This window comes from Coregonus lavaretus (genome assembly GCF_964263955.1).
Source record: "Coregonus lavaretus genome assembly, chromosome: 30".
NCBI classification, from domain to species: Eukaryota; Metazoa; Chordata; class Actinopteri; order Salmoniformes; family Salmonidae; genus Coregonus; species Coregonus lavaretus.
This window is the reverse complement of record NC_140017.1, coordinates 27,815,946-27,835,303: the sequence shown is the minus strand read 5'-3', so window position 1 is coordinate 27,835,303 and position 19,358 is coordinate 27,815,946. Positions and strand designations below refer to the sequence as shown.

The 19,358-nt window shown below is 40.9% G+C and overlaps 1 protein-coding gene across 1 annotated transcript; it reads right to left on the bottom strand.

Annotated features, from left to right (window-relative positions):
* Nucleotides 1-2,766: 2,766 nt before the first annotated feature.
* LOC311105411 (homeobox protein BarH-like 2) lies at nucleotides 2,767-18,371 on the bottom strand. The gene is made up of 4 exons (XM_084147562.1): nucleotides 17,824-18,371; nucleotides 11,999-12,314; nucleotides 4,753-4,837; nucleotides 2,767-4,428 (listed from the first exon to the last, which is right to left on the bottom strand). The coding sequence occupies exons 1-4, from the start codon at nucleotides 18,008-18,010 to the stop codon at nucleotides 4,129-4,131; spliced, it is 888 nt and encodes a 295-aa protein (XP_084003688.1). The 5' UTR covers nucleotides 18,011-18,371; the 3' UTR covers nucleotides 2,767-4,128.
* Between the last annotated feature and the right edge of the window lie 987 nt (nucleotides 18,372-19,358).

The following is a 19,358-nucleotide window of genomic DNA, read 5'->3' as shown; positions in this document are numbered from 1 at the left end:
AGTTACAATCTATCTGCAATATTCAAGCTGATCTACAACAGACAGAGAGACAGACAGAGAACCATGTTGACCAGCTAGAGCAAGATGACAGGGAGGCGGACAGCACTGTAATCAGCAGAGTAAATACATTAGCTGGAGAAGAGATCTTAAAGTGGAGGAATATTAAATTGGGCCATACCAAGGTGTTGGTTTTAAGAGGCTGACCTCTCTAGATGAAAGAAGCGGATTGCTTAACGCCAGGAAGGGATACAAAGACAATCAAATCCACATATAAATGCCTCCTGGAGTTTTTGAAGTTTGCTGTTAGTTAATGAGGAAGACAGGAATAGGTTGTACTCATTAAAAAATGTATCCTAATGATAATAAGCCTTTTTGAACTGGTTGTAAAATGCTTAATAATTTTTAGTATCAGTATCTGTCAAATACAACTGTTACTGATGGTGAAAATGATATTTAAATGCCAAGCTTTATGTACATTTCGCAATCACGCTTGCATTGAAGTGGGGTGGACAAGTGCATATGTCATCCATATGAATGGTCATGTACATGTTCACGGTAATGTTCTCCTCTGCTGCTGTTGAAAACAATAGGCTGATTGTTCCTGTTGTCGGGAGGATCTCCCTCTATTGACTTTAGTACGCCTGCTGTGGCTCCTAGCCTTGGTATTTAGAAATTGCTTCCCCTGTCATAACAGAGAAGGGACTAAAACACTGAGAGCACCCCTCAAATCAGCAGGGCTAATTGTCTGCAGAGCATGAGTTAAGCTGACAGGTGAAGGTTCGTGATGGATGTCTTACCGGTGAGATTTGGGGATTGACACCAGCTCCACTCTTTCTGACCTGAGTCTGAACCTGTGACAAAATTACAGGCTCTCCAATAAGACCTCTGGTATTTTACCCAGGGATGTTTCTGTAACCCTTCCTTACCTCACCACACAACAATTACCCAGCAGCAGTGCTCTGCTCCCTGCCTGTGGAGACCTGCCGCTCCGCTTGGCTCAGCTCACAGCTCATACAAAAGGCCTGCCTGCCTAGCTGGCTGTCAACCACAAGCTTTGTTTTCACAAGGCTTTAATAGGGACATGTTGCCCTCGGTTTCTGCAATTAAAACAGATCCACTGTACCTGCTCCAATGGTTTTCTAGTTCTAATTTAACCAGGTGTCTTTGTTAAGTGAATCACTTCTCATTCACATGAACCTGGCTCTGGCTGGCAAGTGGCGTATTAAATTTCAGATAATCAAACATAGACATGGGTCAAAACAAATGACTGGGAACAGTCCAATGCAGCAGCCAATAATGAAACTCAGCAATTCCTTGGTGGATCCTCTTCGTGATCCTTGGCATCTTACCTCTATGTTTTCGAGCAGTCGATTGGCATGGAAATATGATTGACAGTCATCATAGTCAATTATGAGATATTATTTTTATTCCATGGCTTAAAATGATGGGGTCTTGACAAAAACAATGACAGTGAAAACATGGCATAGTTTGGCTCCAGTTGCACATATTCAGCCTCTTAATCATGTTACACTCAGTGTTCTGGCCAAAGTAAATATAGACTGAGCTGTCTGATGCTCTGACAATGCTTGTTAAGGTTGGCAGTTGTCATCATGCTGATGCCCCTTCCACCCCATGTCCCTGAAAATGAGACTCATATTTGCGTAGCTTTAATACAATGGAAAGATCTTGCCTCGCCTGTTCTTGCCTTGCCTGAAGAAAAAGCTACTTTTTCCCCCTCCCCTCCGTCCTCCACCTTGACTTTCCTCAGACCTGCATGCCCACACACAGAGCTGCCTCTCACCCCCCACTGCACCACCACTTCCTGCCTATAGGGCTGTACTGACCGCCCAAGGAAGGAATCAGGGGCTGCTGTACGCCTCTAAATACACACTCATGTTTACACAAGGCGTTAGAGCACATTGCATCTCATTCAGTGCTAACATGCACTGTTTGCTTTACTAATCATCCATGTCTGGTATCATGCACTAAAAATATACTTTACAGCATAATTAGCTTGCCTGGCCTGGGTCACAGAGGAGTGTCTCAGTGTATTAAAGGCCAATGTGTTTGCAGAAAAGATCAAGATGATTAATGTCACGACATAGAGTGCATAAAAGGCTTTGTTCTCTAAGCCTGATTTATGGTCAACTCTTCAATAAAGTGTTACGTGCACAGTACAACTTTGTGAATTATTCAATTTTACTGCAATATTGCAGTATTTAAATTGTTTTTCATGTATACATTTACATTTCAAACTCATGATATGATGTTCTGTATGTTTAACAATTTACTTGATTTGCACAAATTAGTGATTTACGCAACTGTTTCATTAACTACAGTCATGTCAATGGATAGATGAAATATGCATTTTTCTATGTGACAGGCGGTACAGTTGTCTTTCATATGCATTTGCCTAGCGGCCTTGCCTTCTGGCATATGCAGGGGATCTGTCATATCTATGAAAAGCCTTTTGTGTCAACTCAGCTCGAACCTCTTGCTGCATGTCGGCAGAGGGTTTCATGTCAATGTAGTTGCATTACATATCAGATCAAACCGAAGATTCATTTTAGCATAGTGAGAGCATAAAGATATTTTTATGGATGAAGATTAAATAAACCTAGGAGTACACTTAATTCTGGTTCAAATAGTGTTAAAATACAAATGTAGTTTCCTGAAAATCAGCGAACCTTGGAGTCCATGCTTGTGGTCTGCTTATTCAATGTTTTTAAAATAGTAATTAATATGATACAAATAATGTGGGACTTTCATCATTCATATGGAAATGATTGCCATTTTATTAAGTGTATTTAAATACACAAAACACATGGTAAAAATAACAACATACAGAACAATCTGCATTGTGTTGTCCATGCCAAAAAACCTATTCAACAAGGATTATTTACATCAGAAAAATAATGTACTAGTTTATATCAAACTAAAAATAGATTTTTTTGTTTTAAAAAAGGAACTCTTTACAAATTAACATCGTTGGAAGGAAACAACAGGAGGCCAAAGTGGAAAATAAAAGTGTTGACAAGCAGCTGAAGACAGTTTTATCTGGGGAGTCCGTAAGGTAGAGTTGGAGGAGTGCTCCGTTGATGCAAAGGCCTGCGGGCTGAGAACCTCTCTAAAATATTTTAAATGTTTGGCAGTTTCCTAGTTTCTTTGGCACAGGCTGTGGTTTATTAAATTCTACAGTCTCTGACAGTTTAAGAGGCTTCCCTCATTGCAGTAAAATCACTCCACCCCAGTCAAAAGAGAAAGGTAAAGGATGAGATACACCCTATTATTTTCCAAATGAAAATAGAATACTTTACATATACTGTATATATATCATTATCTAACATATATTTTTCTTTCCAGAATATTACTACAGTATGTTACAGTGAATGTGTTCATAGATACAAATTGAAATATATTGTTTTGGAAACATATCAAATGCAAAAGGAACACAACATAAGTTAATTGACCAATTAAACAAGACGATGCTGTGGCTCTGGGACAGAAATACAATTCCATTCAAAGCTGGATAGAATAGGTACAATGGCAGTGTCAACTGTAATTCAGAGCATATAGTAATTATTCAATATTATTATTTTGAATAAGCAAAAGTCAAACACTGTAAAATAACACTTAATTTGGTATTAATAAACCTTGGTGTTTCTAGACTGGTAAAGCTTGTGATATCCTCTGAGAGAAAAAGGCACCATGACCAGTGTGGTCATTTTATGTTATGTTATAGCTACAATACTCAGGCAAACTGGACAGCGTGCGACTAAAGGAGTCCTCTCGCAGTAGAACAAGCAGGTCTGAGGCTGGGGAGGTGACACTGTTGTTCTAGAAAGAAAACAACACAGGGACAAAATGCACTGTACAATTCTGGATTTTTCATTTCTGTGTATATGCCTGACTCTACATGTAAACTCTTTTTATTCCAGTATATGGCAAAACCCAAATGATCTACCGTACCTATGAATGTCACCCAGTCCAGTCCAACCTCAAACACGACTGACTAATCAACACCAGACAGGCTTTTTCAGTGATCCTGAGGCACTACAGTAAGTGTTTCTGTTTTCCAGTCAGCACCAGTCTTAAGTTGTTTCATTCAGACATTAATAACTGTCTTATTTAGCTGGCGGCATGTGTCTTTGACTGCATCGGGAGTGGCTGCTCTCGCTGCTCTCGACCCTCGCTCACCGCCATGGGATTGTGGGTCTCTGTTGCCCCAGTGACCTTGCTGAGGTCCTGGGGTTCCGACTGGGGAGCTTCTCCGTGGGCCAAGGCCTCTCCGGCTGCCATCCTCATCCTCTCCTCCTCAGCCAGCCTGGCCAGCCTTTCCTCTGCCTCAATCTCCTCAGTGGTGGGGATGGAGTTCTTCTTGGGCCTGCCCTTGGGCTTGGTGGGGGCCTCCTGTCCTCCCTTCAGCACCTGGAGCAACATCCCACACAAACACAGACACACGGCTCAGTGGGGTTGTGATAAATGCTGGCAGCGGTCAAAGGCAACCATGGCTAATATAGTAATTAAGGGAAGATGTATGGCTCTGAGCACTCCATGTACAGTCATTAATCTGGGGGAGTTAACGGTTTGAGACTTTTTTTTCTCTGAGCTGCTGACCTGACTAGACTAGACTTTGGTATCCCAGCCCCTCATCCCTCATCATCCCTCAAACTCAGACATTTCCACCCCTATCACTCCTTCTCTCTACACTGACCCAGGGTCATTGTTGTTATGGGTGTGTGGCACACTCACCATTTTCTTCCACTTCATCCTTCTGTTCTGGTACCAGGTCTTCACCTGAAGCTGTGTGAGGCCTAGAGACTGGGCCAGGTCTAGTCTGCAGGGAAACAAAGACATACAGCACACACGGCAACTCAGTGTACATGTTTTTGAAACATTAGTTCATTATTTATAAGATAAAAAGCAGCAGTAGATAGACAATTGATTTACAAAGAGAGGGAGTAATCAAACTAAAATGAATGAATCATCTGTTGACTATCCTACCCTGAAATGCATGCCATCATCAGCCAAATACACTGTATCATCTAGATGGCGTTCCCCTTGGAAACTAGCTGGCATCCTAACCCTAACTTTATAACCCCATTCTGGCATGGTGGATCAAAGTACTGTAGTCTCTTTGATACACCCTCTTATGGTCCAGAGAGAGACTTCACACCTGCAGCATACAGGAGAGCCCTTATTGAACATCTGTAAGGGAGTTCAGTGATCCAATCAAAGCATCCGTATCTGGATGTTCAGGGTGGTATGGAATCCTGGACACTTCCACCACATGTGCTCTGATCCATGACTAATAAGGATATTGGTTGGCGTGTAATGTGATATTCCAGGAAGTGAAAGACGGATCAGCCTACAGAGGGAGGGGGCTTTATCAGGTTTTTGAAATGAGATTTCCGCCACATCTCAATTCTATGTCCTTCACACTCAAATGAGTGGAACTGGCTTTCATTTGATGTAAAGAGAGAGAGAGAGACTACTACAGAGCCATCAGCTTACCCTCTAATCTTTTCAACTCGTCCTATCTTCTCTCCTGTCCTCTCCTTCCCTCTCCTCTCACCATCTCTATCTGACCTGATTTGAAAGTATGTACTCAGAATACATATCCCAAATGAAATAAATGATTAGATTTTAGTCATTTAGCAGATGCTCTTATCCAGAGCGACTTACAGTTAGTGCATACATTATTTATTTTTCATTTTTCATACTGGGCCCCCGTGGGAATCAAACCAACAACCCTGGCATTGCAAATGCCATGCTCTACCAACTGAGCTACATCCCTGCAAGCAATTCCCTCCCCTACCCTGGGCCAATTTTGCGCCGCCCCATGGGTCTCCCGGCTACGACAGAGCCTGGATTTGAAACAGGATCTCTAGTGGCACAGCTAGCACTGCGATGCAGTGCCTTAGACCACTGCGTCACTCAGGAGGTTAGTGATCTCACTCCAATACATTTTAATAGAAAGTTAGCAAAAATAGATAAGATCTTGCTACCATGGAAAGGTAAATACCTGTCAATTTGTGGGAAAATCACCCTGATTAACTTTAGTATTATCCCAGTTTACCTATTTGCTTATGGTCTTGCCTACGTCTAGCGAACAGTTTTTTAAATTATATGAGAAAATATTATTCAATTTTATTTGGAACGACAAGCCAGACAAAATTAAAAGGGCCTATTTATATAATGAATATGAATTCGGAGGACAGAAATTATTAAATATTAAAGCATTAGACCTATCACTAAAAGCTTCAGTCATACAAAAATTATACTTATATCCAAACTGTTTTTTTTGTTGTTATTTAGCAGACGCTCTTATCCAGAGCAATTAGGATTAAGTGCCTTGCTCAAGGGCACATCGACAGATTTTTCATCTAGTCGGCTCGGGGATAAGAACCAGCAACCTTTCGGTTACTGGCACAATGCTCTTAACCACCAAACTACCTGCCACCCCAGTTCTCTAGTAAATTAGTAAGATTGTCTCACCAAATGTTCAAGAATGGCCTTTTTCCCTTTATTCAGATTACAACCTCTCACTTTCAGTTATTTGAAAAGGAAATCATCTCCCAAATATCACTATTTCTAAAACAAGCCATAGAAAGTTGGTTGCAATTTCAATTTAATCCTCCAGAAACAACAGAACAAATAATGCAACAAATATTGTGGTTAAACTCAAATATACTAATTGATAAAACAAACTTATTTTTTGGACAAAATGTTTAAAAAAGGTATAATCTTCGTAAATGATATCATCGGTTGGACTGGTGGAGCTATGTTGCACATGCAGCTAACAAAAACATATGGAAATGTCTGCTCTACCCAAAATTACAACCAAATAATTGCAGCATTACCGCAAAAATAGAAGAGGAAAGTAGAGGGGTGAAAAAGTAAGGAACTTGTCTGTCAGCCTTGCATTAAAGAACATAATTGGTTAAAGAAAACTGTGATAAATAAACAAGTATACCAGTTTCATTTAAGGACCAAATGATTGACAGCCTTCCCATATAGATTGAAAAATAGTTGGGAAGAGATTTTTGATGTACCGATCCCATGGCATAGTGTTTATGAACTGATACGCAAAACAACGCCGGTTTCAAAGTTTAGAATTTTTCAATTTAAATTATTATATACAATTCTTGCTACCAATATAATGTTATTTATATGGGGGATACAATCTTCCCAGCTCTGCAGATTTTGCTGTGAAGAGACAGAATCATTAGATAATTGTTTTGGTACTGTCCATTTATAGCTTGTTTTTGGACACAGGTCCAGGAATGGCTAAAGGATTGCAATATTTACCTGGAGCTAACCCTGCCGATAGCATTATTGGGTGATCTGAAAAGTCATAGTCAATCGATCAATAATATAATAATACTTTTAGCAAAAATGTTTATTTTCAATTTACAACCTGTAGAAACAATGAGAATAGAAAGGTTCAGAACTTTTGTAAAACATCACAGTACAGTTGAAAAATATATGGCTAATAGAAACCCAATATGGATTATGTTAAGAGATAGATGGGTGGTGTCGAATGGAGTTGAAGGATGGGACTAATAACAACTAACAACAACTAATAACAACAAGATAACTAATAATGTAAGCATATTTTGTCCATAATAAGTATATAGGTTATAGGTTGAGATCTTTTGTGAAAGAGCACAGTTAGAAAGATATGGCATATACAGTGGGGAGATCAAGTATTTGATACACTGTTGATTTTGCAGGTTTTCCTACTTACAAAGCATGTAGAGGTCTGTAATTTTTATCATAGGTACACTTCAACTGTGAGAGACAGAATCTAAAACAAAAATCCAGAAAATCACATTGTATGATTTTTAAGTAATTAATTTGCATTTTATTGCATGACATAAGTATTTGATACATCAGAAAAGCAGAACTTAATATTCAATACGGTGCAGTCGTCCTGTCCCCTTTGCAGACAAGCATCCCGAAAGAATGATGTTTCCACCTCCATGCTTCACGGTTGGGATGGTGTTCTTGGGATTGTACTCATCCTTCTTCTTCCTCCAAACACGGCGAGTGGAGTTTAGACCAAAAAGCTCTATTTTTGTCTCATCAGACCACATGACCTTCTCCCATTCCTCCTCTGGATCATCCAGATGGTCATTGGCAAACTTCAGACGGGCCTGGACATGCGCTGGCTTGAGCAGGGGGACATTTACATTTTTTCATTTTAGTCATTTAGCAGACGCTCTTAACCAGAGCGACTTACAGGAGCAATTAGGGTTAAGTGCCTTGCTCAAGGGCACATCGACAGATATTTCACCTAGTCGGCTCGGGGATTAGAACCAGCGACCTTTCGGTTACTGGCACAACGCTCTTAACCACTAAGCTAATTACACGGCAGGACCTTGCGTGCGCTGCAGGATTTTAATCCATGACGGAGTAGTGTGTTACTAATGGTTTTCGTTGAGACTGTAGTCCCAGCTCTCTTCAGGTCATTGACCAGGTCCTGCCGTGTAGTTCTGGGCTGATCCCTCATCTTCCTCATGATCATTGATGCCCCACGAGGTGAGATCTTGCATGGAGCCCCAGACCGAGGGTGATTGACCGTCATCTTGAACTTCATCCATTTTCTAATAATTGCGCCAACAGTTGTTGCCTTCTCACCAAGCTGCTTGCCTATTGTCCTGTAGCCCATCCCAACCTTGTGCAGGTCTACAATTTTATCCCTGATGTCCTTACACAGCTCTCTGGTCTTGGCCATTGTGGAGAGGTTGGTGTCTGTTTGATTGAGTGTGTGGACAGGTGTCTTTTATACAGGTAACGAGTTCAAACAGGTGCAGTTAATACAGGTAATGAGTGGAGAACAGGAGGGCTTCTTAAAGAAAAACTAACAGGTCTCTGAGAGTCGGAATTCTTACTGGTTGGTAGGTGATCAAATACTTATGTCATGCAATAAAATGCAAATTAATTACTTAAAAATCATACAATGTGATTTTCTGGATGTTTGTTTTAGATTCCGTCTCTCACAGTTGAAGTGTACCTATGATAAAAATTACAGACCTCTACATGCTTTGTAAGTAGGAAAACCTGCAAAATCGGCAGTGTATCAAATACTTGTTCTCCCCACTGTAGAAGCAAACCGGATGGACATCATGAAAATGATCGGAGAGGTTGAGGGTAGAGGAAGTTCAGAAGTAAAAACAAACAAAATAGAATTATTGTAAAATTGACTGTGTCCATAAAATGTATATAGTATAAGCTGGAAGTAGAGGCCTAAGCATTGTTGTTCACTAGTTTACTCCAATTACATTTTAGTCATTTAGCAGACGCTCTTATCCAGAGCGACTTACAGTTAGTGAGTGCATTCATAATTTTTTTCATACTGGCCCCCCGTGGGAATCGAACCCACAACCCTGGCGTTGCAAACGCCATGCTCTACCAACTGAGCTACATCCCTGCCGGCCAATCCCTCCCCTAACGTGGACGACGCTGGGCCAATTGTACGCCGTCGCATGGGTCTCCCGGTCGCGGCCGGCTACGACAGATTGTCTCTAGTGGCACAGCTAGCACTGCGATGCAGTGCCTTAGACCACTGCGCCACTAGGGAGACATGGGAAGGGGTGGTGGGGTTGGAAAGTAGTAAAGGGAAATATACATATATTATTTTATTTTTATTTTTTTAATTTATTTTTGTATGTATTACATAGAGGGAACTCCAGTCCATACAACTGTAGACAGTATAGACAGCCGCACGGTCTCAGTGATTGAGTGCAGAAGAAAAGTGTGTGTGCATACTTTGAAAAACCCACTCTACACCAGAAATACAGGCAATCAAGCTGTCCATCATGCTTGACTGTCAAACTGCCCAGTGGAGGGACTGGAGGCAAGGAAAGTAATTGCAGGAGACGAAAGCACCCCAGTTATTTATGGTCATTAGTCTTCTATGGAAGGAAACCACACACTTACAGCGACAGGCTGCCATACAGTACTGTATGAATGACTCTGCTGGAGGCACTTAGAAGTCCTCGGTTTGCTGTTCAAGTCTCTAACCTGTATCAGGGGGGATTTTAGTTGCAGCTTAATGCATAATGATAATGATGATGATGCTGATTATACTAATCTCAATTAAATAAAATCACTATTGCCTAATGATTTAAATTATTACAGTCTGTTTTGTGGTATTGGGGGACTTTTTATATGCTGTTTTCCTCAGAGCACTGTTTCAGTCAAAGACCACAGTGTCTCCAAGCCAACAAATAGCAAAATAAAAAAAGCAGAGACAAGGAGTTATCTTTGGATCATAACAAAGTGAACTGGGGAGCACGCCACACTTGTGATGTGGGCTTTGAAATGGTATTTTCTCTGTTTATGTTTTCCATCCAGCTGTGGGTTTAATTAGTTAATCACAGCCAGTGGGAATGTGATTAATGGCATGATACAGATTTGGCAGTGAGGGCAGGGTGGGTCGTTTGGATCGTGGCTGGGCTGTTGTAGTCTACCTCAGCCTTCCTGGGAGTTCACAGGGGAGGCGTGGTGTAGCTCATTGGCTAGAACAGAGAAGTGTGATTTGCATTGAAGAAGAGATGCATTGTGGGGGTTTTCCCCAGGGATGGGATGTGTATATACAGGTTAGCTGACAGCGTCACGACAATAATGGCCGCACTTCAATGGGGCAGAACGTTGTGTGTTGTTGTGATTCTGGATGGCCAGATAGCTAGCAAAAATAACAAGAAGCTGCCATGTGGAGAATCGTAGGTGTCTCGTTTCAGCTAGTTTCAACTTGTTCTTGATACCATGTCTTGTTTTGAGGTGTTTTTACTGATGTCAAGTCTATGCTAATATGGCTAAAATTCGCTAGCTAGCTAATCAACAACTGTAACAATGTATTTGAGAGACAACAAGTGCTCATTGTACAAATGTATTTATCTTTTCAATAAACATTGGAGATGAAATATAGTTGACATGTTCTCAACAATCTAAGCCAACCCTGTCTGCTTTGCCTCATTGTTGCGCGTGTGGCAGATTTGTGGCTAAATCACCAACCCATCTATAGACAGTGCTAATAACAAACATCCTCTCCCAATTATTTTTGAGATTCTTCAGGGCCAAGGAGAAGGAACACACAGGTTTTTAAATGGTAAAGTTCTGGTAAATACAGTGGTGACTTTTTAGTACAAATCTACAACAATATTAAAAATAACTGACAATTTTCAAAGCATTTTGTGGCTGTTGAGTTTTAGTAAAATAATAATTTATCTTCTCGCTCTGAACAAGCTGTGTTGCTGAGGTTTACAGCTGTCTGGTGTTCTTGTTGCTCGACCAAAGGAAAATCTGAGGTTTATGGCTCAATATTAACTTGGGTTATAATGGAAATACGTCCGGTAGGCCAAGTGGAGTTTAAAATAAAATGGAAAATGTGTTATGCCCGTATTTCAGGTCTCGAAAATGACCCAGGGACTAGAACCTACGACATGGATATTAACATTAATATTACCTCATCTAAATACAGTGTATAGAGCTAAAGGCATTTTATATACACCTGTGCATATATTAGATGATTGGCAGTAAATCAATGCAATACATTTCTGTTTGCTTGTGTTGGCAGATCCCAGAACCTTGTTTCTTGAATAGAGCAGTGTTTCTTTGTTGAGGCTTTTTGCTATTCAAGAGTTTAGGGTTAAACGTTACTCTTGTCTCAACTAGAATGCTGAGGTAATGCCTGGATTAGAGAACTTAACATTACATGACACATTACCGAGGACATAAATCAAAATGTTATGATGTTGATGCTGAAACTCTAGTCAGCTATTGCATTTGTTTGATGTTTTTTTAAGTTTGGTTGCTTTCACAGAATTTCACATTTTCACCAATTTGAGTGTCACCGGATGAAATACGATATGACATTTGAGAGATAATATAATACTGATCTATCAGGAGGTAGCTTCTTTCAAGTAACCAATCAGACTATGGGGTGCCTTCATTTTGGCCCATCAGAGGCGAGATGCAATACTTTACGGACCTATCAGGGGTGGAGAGGTACTTCTGTTTCTGGAACTTCTTCTCCAGGCCCATGAGTTGCAGCTCAGTGAAGATGGTGCGGCTGCGTCTGGGCTTCTTCAGTCGGGGGCTGCTGTGCTCCGTGTCTGACTCGCTGCTGATGCTGACGGGTGTCTCGCTGGGGGAGGGCTCGGAGACCCGGGAGCGGTGCTGGGGGGAGAGCAGGGGCAAGAGGGGAACCCGGCCGGGGGAGGAGGGTTGGGAGAGGTGAGGGGGCATGTTGGGGGGCTGCCGCGTGATGACTGAGAGGAGGGGGTAGGCCCGCAGTGAGGAGGATCCTAAAAGAGCAAAAAGAGATAGATCAGAGGTAAAATGCAGAGCAATAAATACTAATCTTATTTTTAGTAGTGGTTTTATTTGCTACTGTATGCATCACCATGGATGGTAGTTTTTATAGGCCTGTAATAATCACTTAGACTTTTTTAATAGCGACTTTTTTTACCATTAAAAGTGGTTCTGATCCTAATGACTCTGCTACTCTGAACTCACCAATTGAATCATTATTGTTCCTGAGCCAGATAAATTATGTCTCTCTGCCACTCCGAACACACACACACACACACACACACAAACACACACACACACAGGGCTGTAAATCCAAAGTGACTATGCCCCTCGCCGTTTAACTCTCTCCCTCATGATTCCTCTTTCTCTCGTCTTGCTCCCCCCCCCCCCCCCTCTCTTTATCTACGCAGACAGAATCAGCGAGACGCCAGAATCAATCAAAAGTAACCCACTGGAGCCAAGACCAAGGACGGCGCTCCAGCATAAACATAATATCTGGTGGAAAAAACCTTATGGCTTCAAATAAACAGCAGATCCCCATGGAATAATTTACAAGTGAACTAAGACTGACATAGAAACTAATGCTCTGTCTGCTATGTGGCAGGAGAGAGGGATGTGCTGAGGAAGAAGATAGAGAGAGAGATCAAATCCAACGACGGAGGAGAGAGGACATTATGCTGTCACATTACACACACAGCATACCCTTTCCCCTTATGTGTTCCTCACTGCCTGTGGTGGATCTGCCTCTCTTATCTCTCCATCAACTCATAAACAATATATATTATTCAAACCCTACACGTACAACTGAGAGGATACACCAGGCAGACCGTGGTCCTAAATTTGTATCCCCTTTCTCTGACATTTTCAGTAATGTTCTGCAGTTATGGGAGCTGGTGTGACAGGGGTTGGTTGGTCTGGGAGGTAATTGAGCATGTGTTCAGGCACATGGGGGGGAAAGAGGAGGGAGGTTACGCGTTGCAGCCTGCCCCTGCCATACATCCCCCTCTCTCTCAGACAGAGCCTGAGGCTCGTCCCTGTATACATGACATCATACATGACATCATCGCAGGGCACTGAGCTCATCACTAATCATCCACCTCGGAGAATCGCTGCTGCTGCTGCTGTCTGGACATGATGCCTCCTTCCCTCCACAATGCTCTCTCTCTTTTCTCTTTCTCTCTCTTCCTGTTTCTCTCCTATATTAGCTCTGTCTTTGATGTTGAGATTGTGACAAACTGAGGGGACCTGTGCAGATGTCCTAAATAACTAGTTTTTTATTAAATGGCATATTAATCTCTTTGTTACATTTTAATAGATATATTTATATTTCAGAAATATATTGGTATTATTATGGAATAATACAAAATACACAGAAATATCATAACATAATGAGTCCAAGTGAGTAATTGCTTCCTTTCACTTTAAATGAGAAGATTGATTGAAAAGCAAGGAAGAAAACATCTTGGTTTCTTTCACATTCTTCAGGAAATCTCCTGTCAATGCAGAGCTTGAGGTTGTCTTGAGAGTTGTGACAGCTGTGTCTTTTGGATGCTTGTCAGAAGGGAAAAATTAGACCTCATGATGACTTTCCACTGACAACTGAGCCAGCTTCCTGAGCCCAGATCTGACACATTGTTGACAAGCGCAAATGTCCGGTCAATAGTCTACAAATAAACCATTTGTGTGGCAGGGAGAGTGCACTCTGTCCATGCTAAAGCACACTGATACTCTTGACAAGCACAATTGGAATGCTCGGACTGGCACATGTGCTTGTGGTAGTCATTACAGAAGAAATACTTCCTAATAATAGATCAAGAATAGGCTGGTAGCATTTGATACACACATGCCTGTTTATCATACGGTATCGATAATGTAATGGCCCTCCTGTAGCTCAGTTGGTAGAGCATGGTGCTCGCAACGGCAGGGTTGTGGGTTCGATAACCACGGGGGGCCAGTATGAAAAATGTATGCACTCACTAACTGTAAGTCGCTCTGAATAAGAGCGTCTGCTAAATGACTAAAATGTAAATGTTATTGAAGTTTTTAAAAATATAGATTTTTACTGTTTCAATTAAATTGTATATATCATTTGAAGGCTTTGATAATGGCAGTGTGTGTGTGTGTGTGTGTGTGTGTGTGTGTGTGTGTGTGTGTGTGTGTGTGTGTGTGTGTGTGTGTGTGCGTGTGTGTGTGCATCAATGCTTACTGTGTTAACAGAGGCATGATCCTACTCCTCAAGCTAGCCTCGTGGTTAATAGCAGGCCTTATTGTCTGTGGTGGAGTAGCTGTTAAGATGGGATGAAAACTCTTTGCTCTTCCTGCTTTCTTCCCTAAACCCTCAGAGGACTATGCTGCAGTACCTGGTCCCCTCAAGGTCCACACCCTCCGATTTGGCAGTTTTTCATCACGCTGTCATGTGAGATTACGCCGGAGTTGATCTTTATCTCTCTCACCTCCATCCAGAAATCCCACTAAAAGCCTTGCCCTGGGTTCTGCTGAGAGATGAGACTCCAAATGAAATATTGTAACCTGCCATTACACTGTTCACTGCTCCCCAGCAAGATAACGATCTGCTGGAGGTCAGGTCTGTTTAGCAGGTCTATCGCTCCTGTAGTTTTACAAGGCACAAAACGAGAGCAGAGAATACGCTCTGAGTTCATCAACTGGTTTTACTGTGTACACTGTCGTAAGGGCATTTGGCTTGGCACAGGTAAATGGACCGTTGTGAAACGTAAAGCAGGGAGCATAGAGGCGTGATCCGTGACAGACAAAATCATCACAGAGCAGAGGGGGTTGCCGGATCAAAGAGAGGAGTAATCGCTTTGTTGACATGTTGAGTGGCATCCTACTAGTTGATGCCATATTACATCAAGAACAAACAAACAGCTTGTCATTTGGGTAAAAGCCCTCCAGGCCTCACAGCCTGGTTTGTTGCCTGCCCGGCACCACTGTCCTATAGCAGCCTCTACTGGTAACTGCTGGAGCAGAAACTCCACACTGGAAAAATATAGACTCCACTTTCACTGATGGGGACCACATCGGGCCAATGGCCTTTCACTAGCTCTGGGCCTATAAGCCTGCCAGCTTCTATATTGAGCGTTACAAGCCATTGAAGTGCGGGACTATACTGTGTCTCACACCCCCTCAGCTACGAATAAGTAATGGGCACTGGGTAGTGAGATGTGGGCTGGTTACTCTATCCATCCATCACGGGGTTGCCAAACCCTTTACAGTGCCCTCTAGCACACCCCCAAACCCCACATCGCATGCTATTTATACCTTTGTCGCTGTCATCATCAAATTGCAGCGGCTATTATTTCATAGTTTAGGCAATTATCATAATGATGACTTGAGAGAGCAGTAGTCAATGTTGTGTTGACTCATAACAATAGGATAATGCATTAAGAATGGTTTTAGAAATGCTGCTGCATTTGAAGGACAGAAATGTGATAGTCTTTCATGCCAAATGGTTTTTAGGGAAATTAATTTGTCTCTTTCCTGTATAATCATAATACAGAGGTGGAAGCTTTTATGACTGACTGCAGAACAACAGTAATTGTGTGGAAATCACAGTTAGTAAGCCACGATAAGTGGGAAGAAAAAGGAGTTGATGTTGATGATTTAAAGAAATCAAGTGCCGCTAGATGATTTGTGAACAAAGCATTATCTGTGTCTTCACACTTTGTGGCAATGTTTTGTTTTGTTGCTTTTTCAAATCTGTTTGTATTGATTAAGGAAGAACATGCAATCATTATTTTATGCAATAATTATTTGTTTTGATTGGCCCTTCGGGATACTGAATGAAGAATGAAGTTAGTCTTCCTCACTGAAACAGTTGGATCAAGTGCACGTAACCCATGAATTGATGAGTTGTGCTGCAATTCATGAGATGACAATTGCAATGAATCTCTCTTCACAAAGCAACATACGTCTATGAATAAAGGTCATTGGGGCTGACTTACACACTTCATCACCATACTGTAACCGTTCATGGTGTTTGCACAATCAACTGTAGTGTCAGGCAGACACATGTCCATCAATGATGACATACTAACCTTGCCCTTAACCACTATGTACCTGACCTCACCAATATCAAACCGTGGAACTCTGGCCACATCCTGCACCCACATACACCCAGAAAGAGAGTTGGGTAGAGGGCATTGCCCATGCTTCAGTAAATGCAAAGTAGCAGCAGTAAAAGTAATTAGGCAAGGCTCTGGGTTTAGCACAACGCCAACATTAATCCTGAATGAGGACAAGTGGCCTAGTGGTTACGGCTCTAGAAACCAAAACCCTGCTGTTTCAACTAAGTGCAGGGTTGGTTGTTGTGTGTTCTGAGTTCATGTCTTTTGTCAGAAGAGAATATGTCAAGTTGACAGTGTCAACATAATTAACGGGGAATCACGTTTCACTATACAAACCGCATTGATCACAAAACTGGGGCTTGGTTCATCCTGTATCTTTAACATGAACATAAAAGACTGAGACTGAAAATTATCTGAATCTCAGAGTAATATATTAGACTAATAATCTAGACTGATTGGAGGGATTTGCTGATTGCTTGTGAGACAGTATATTGTGGAATTGTTAAATAACTTTTATAGGCCCCAGTGCATGATGTTTTATTTGTGAATGAAATAACATGGAAATGACAGTTAAACTGTGAAATAATGTTTTGGGTTGGAAAAGGGTTAAATCATTTCTGCTGTTGTAAAATGAAATTAAAACGATCAAGTCTAACAAATAGGTTACTACAACACTTTGGGGGTCTACATTACATCTACTGTACCTGTTGCATTTATTTGGTGTTCTTGATTTCATTATTTCACGGGTTAAAGTTACATGACAAATCCCTGTAAATAGCAGGCTATCACAATAGTAATATAGACCTTTGATAAATATAGATAGCAGGCCTAACACGAATATAAAGGCGCACCATGAGAAAAAGTGCAAGTGAGGACAGTCACCTGAATTAATTTTACATATGGTCCATTTCTATAGTGCGCGTCTCGCATTGGTAAACTTCAACATTAATTGACAATCATGACTTCTAATGTGATTCTGGACCTGTCCCTGTTCCTTATTTTTTTATATTAGAGTAGATTTATCGAACATAAAGTAATGCAAATGCAGCTCAATTTCTCTCAAGCTGTTAATTGACATGTAATAGATTCTGCACAGGTGTGTTGCGCCATGTTATGGTCTCTACTGACAATTGAATGTAAGATACTTTGTCAATACTCCTAATATAACCATTAGCCTTATGTATTTCGTGATATGAGTAGACCCATGACGGATGACCGCCTGAACGTTACAGAAGAATAAGAAGAATATGCCTAATATCTCACTTTGTACATGAAAAAACAAAATCCAATGTAGTTTTAATACAATGATGATTAGCATTCACTGCATGCATAGCAATATTATATATAAACCATTAACACCATTATGCAATCATCAGCATCCCTTGATTTGACTGAGAGTTCAAGCATATTCACTTACCCGAACATGAGTGCAGAGGTTTAGGCCTAACGATGAGTGAAGGGCATACTGAGTAAAGAGAAAGTTTCTCGAAGTAATCACAAGTTTCCTTGGAAAGAATTTCGTCAATCATAAAAGTCTTGTAGCGACGCCTGGCTGCTTTCTGCTGCCCAGGGGAGGAGAGTCTCAACTCGGCTTGACAGTGCATTATGTTCCGATGTGCTTGGCTTTCGCACAGTGCCCAAATATTAGTTCAAAATGTCAAAATGAAACCAGTTCAAACTTGAGAGTTGGGTGTCTTCAAGAGAATCCGTTTTATTGATGCATTTTAGTGTTCCGTTTTCAGAATAGGCTTGTTTTGTTCTATCCTTGGGCCGTACTAACTGCAGTAGCCTTCAACTTCAGCCGCGCAGTGCGCTTCAGAGTGGTTATTATGAACTGAGTGTAATGTGCCCGGACGCGCGGCTATATATTAACGATCTCCCCATACACATCTTTACTGCATGACACTTCAGATGTCAATCAACGTCTCTCTCTCTCGCTCTCTCTCTCTCGCACTATCTCTCCATGACTGACAGACACACTCTCTCTCGCTCAACCCCTCTCGCTCTCTCAGAACAGCCCAAACCGGTCTCGCTCCTTTGTTCTTCCCTTTGCACTCTAACTGCACAAGGAGTTGAAAAACTTTACAGTAGTAACATTAGCCATATTATACAATATTTCAGATGACCATTGGGAGGTTTTATTACTATTAGCATTAGCATTAGCATTATTACTATCTGCTTTAGTGTTAGGCCTATCCTCTTAGCAGCTAATTATTGTGTTCATATTATTTCTCGAAAATCAATAGGACTACTGATTTTGAGACGCAACTCAAACTCAGAAATGACCTGGATCTGCATAGTGGATTATAGCCTACTAAATATAATGAATTTAAATGTTCGGTAATTCAAAAGCATGATATTTTGTCACAGGCGTATTGTGTTAGGCCTAACTGGTGGGATTACGATGAATGTAGGCTATTTAATGCATTTGGGCTCACACATAAATCAAAAATATGTTATTATTATTATTATTGTAATAGCTATTCTTTAAAAGCAATTAAGGGATTAGAAAAACTACTATTAACGACTATACTAACTGGTGGGATTAACATGAATGAATGTATAGGTAGGCTACGTATGAATTAATGTATTTAATGCATTTGGCCTTACACATGAATCAAAAACATATTATTATAATAGCTATTATTTAAAAGCAATTAAGGGATATGAAAAACGACTTTAAACGACTATAAACGAACAGTAACACTACACATGTTTTGCAGTGCAACCCTGCTTTCAGACTACAGCGAGTATAATGTATTGCAGCAGGTTGGTATTCTTCATTCTTGTGGAGTTGAAAGACGACCTTTTTAGGGTTTGTCATTTTCTTATGTACTTGTTTTACGATCGTCTTTTTCTATTAATAAATTACTTTTGCAGCCTAACACAATAACACACTAACGGTATTTTTTTTAATGGTATTTGCAGATTATTATTATTATTATTATTATT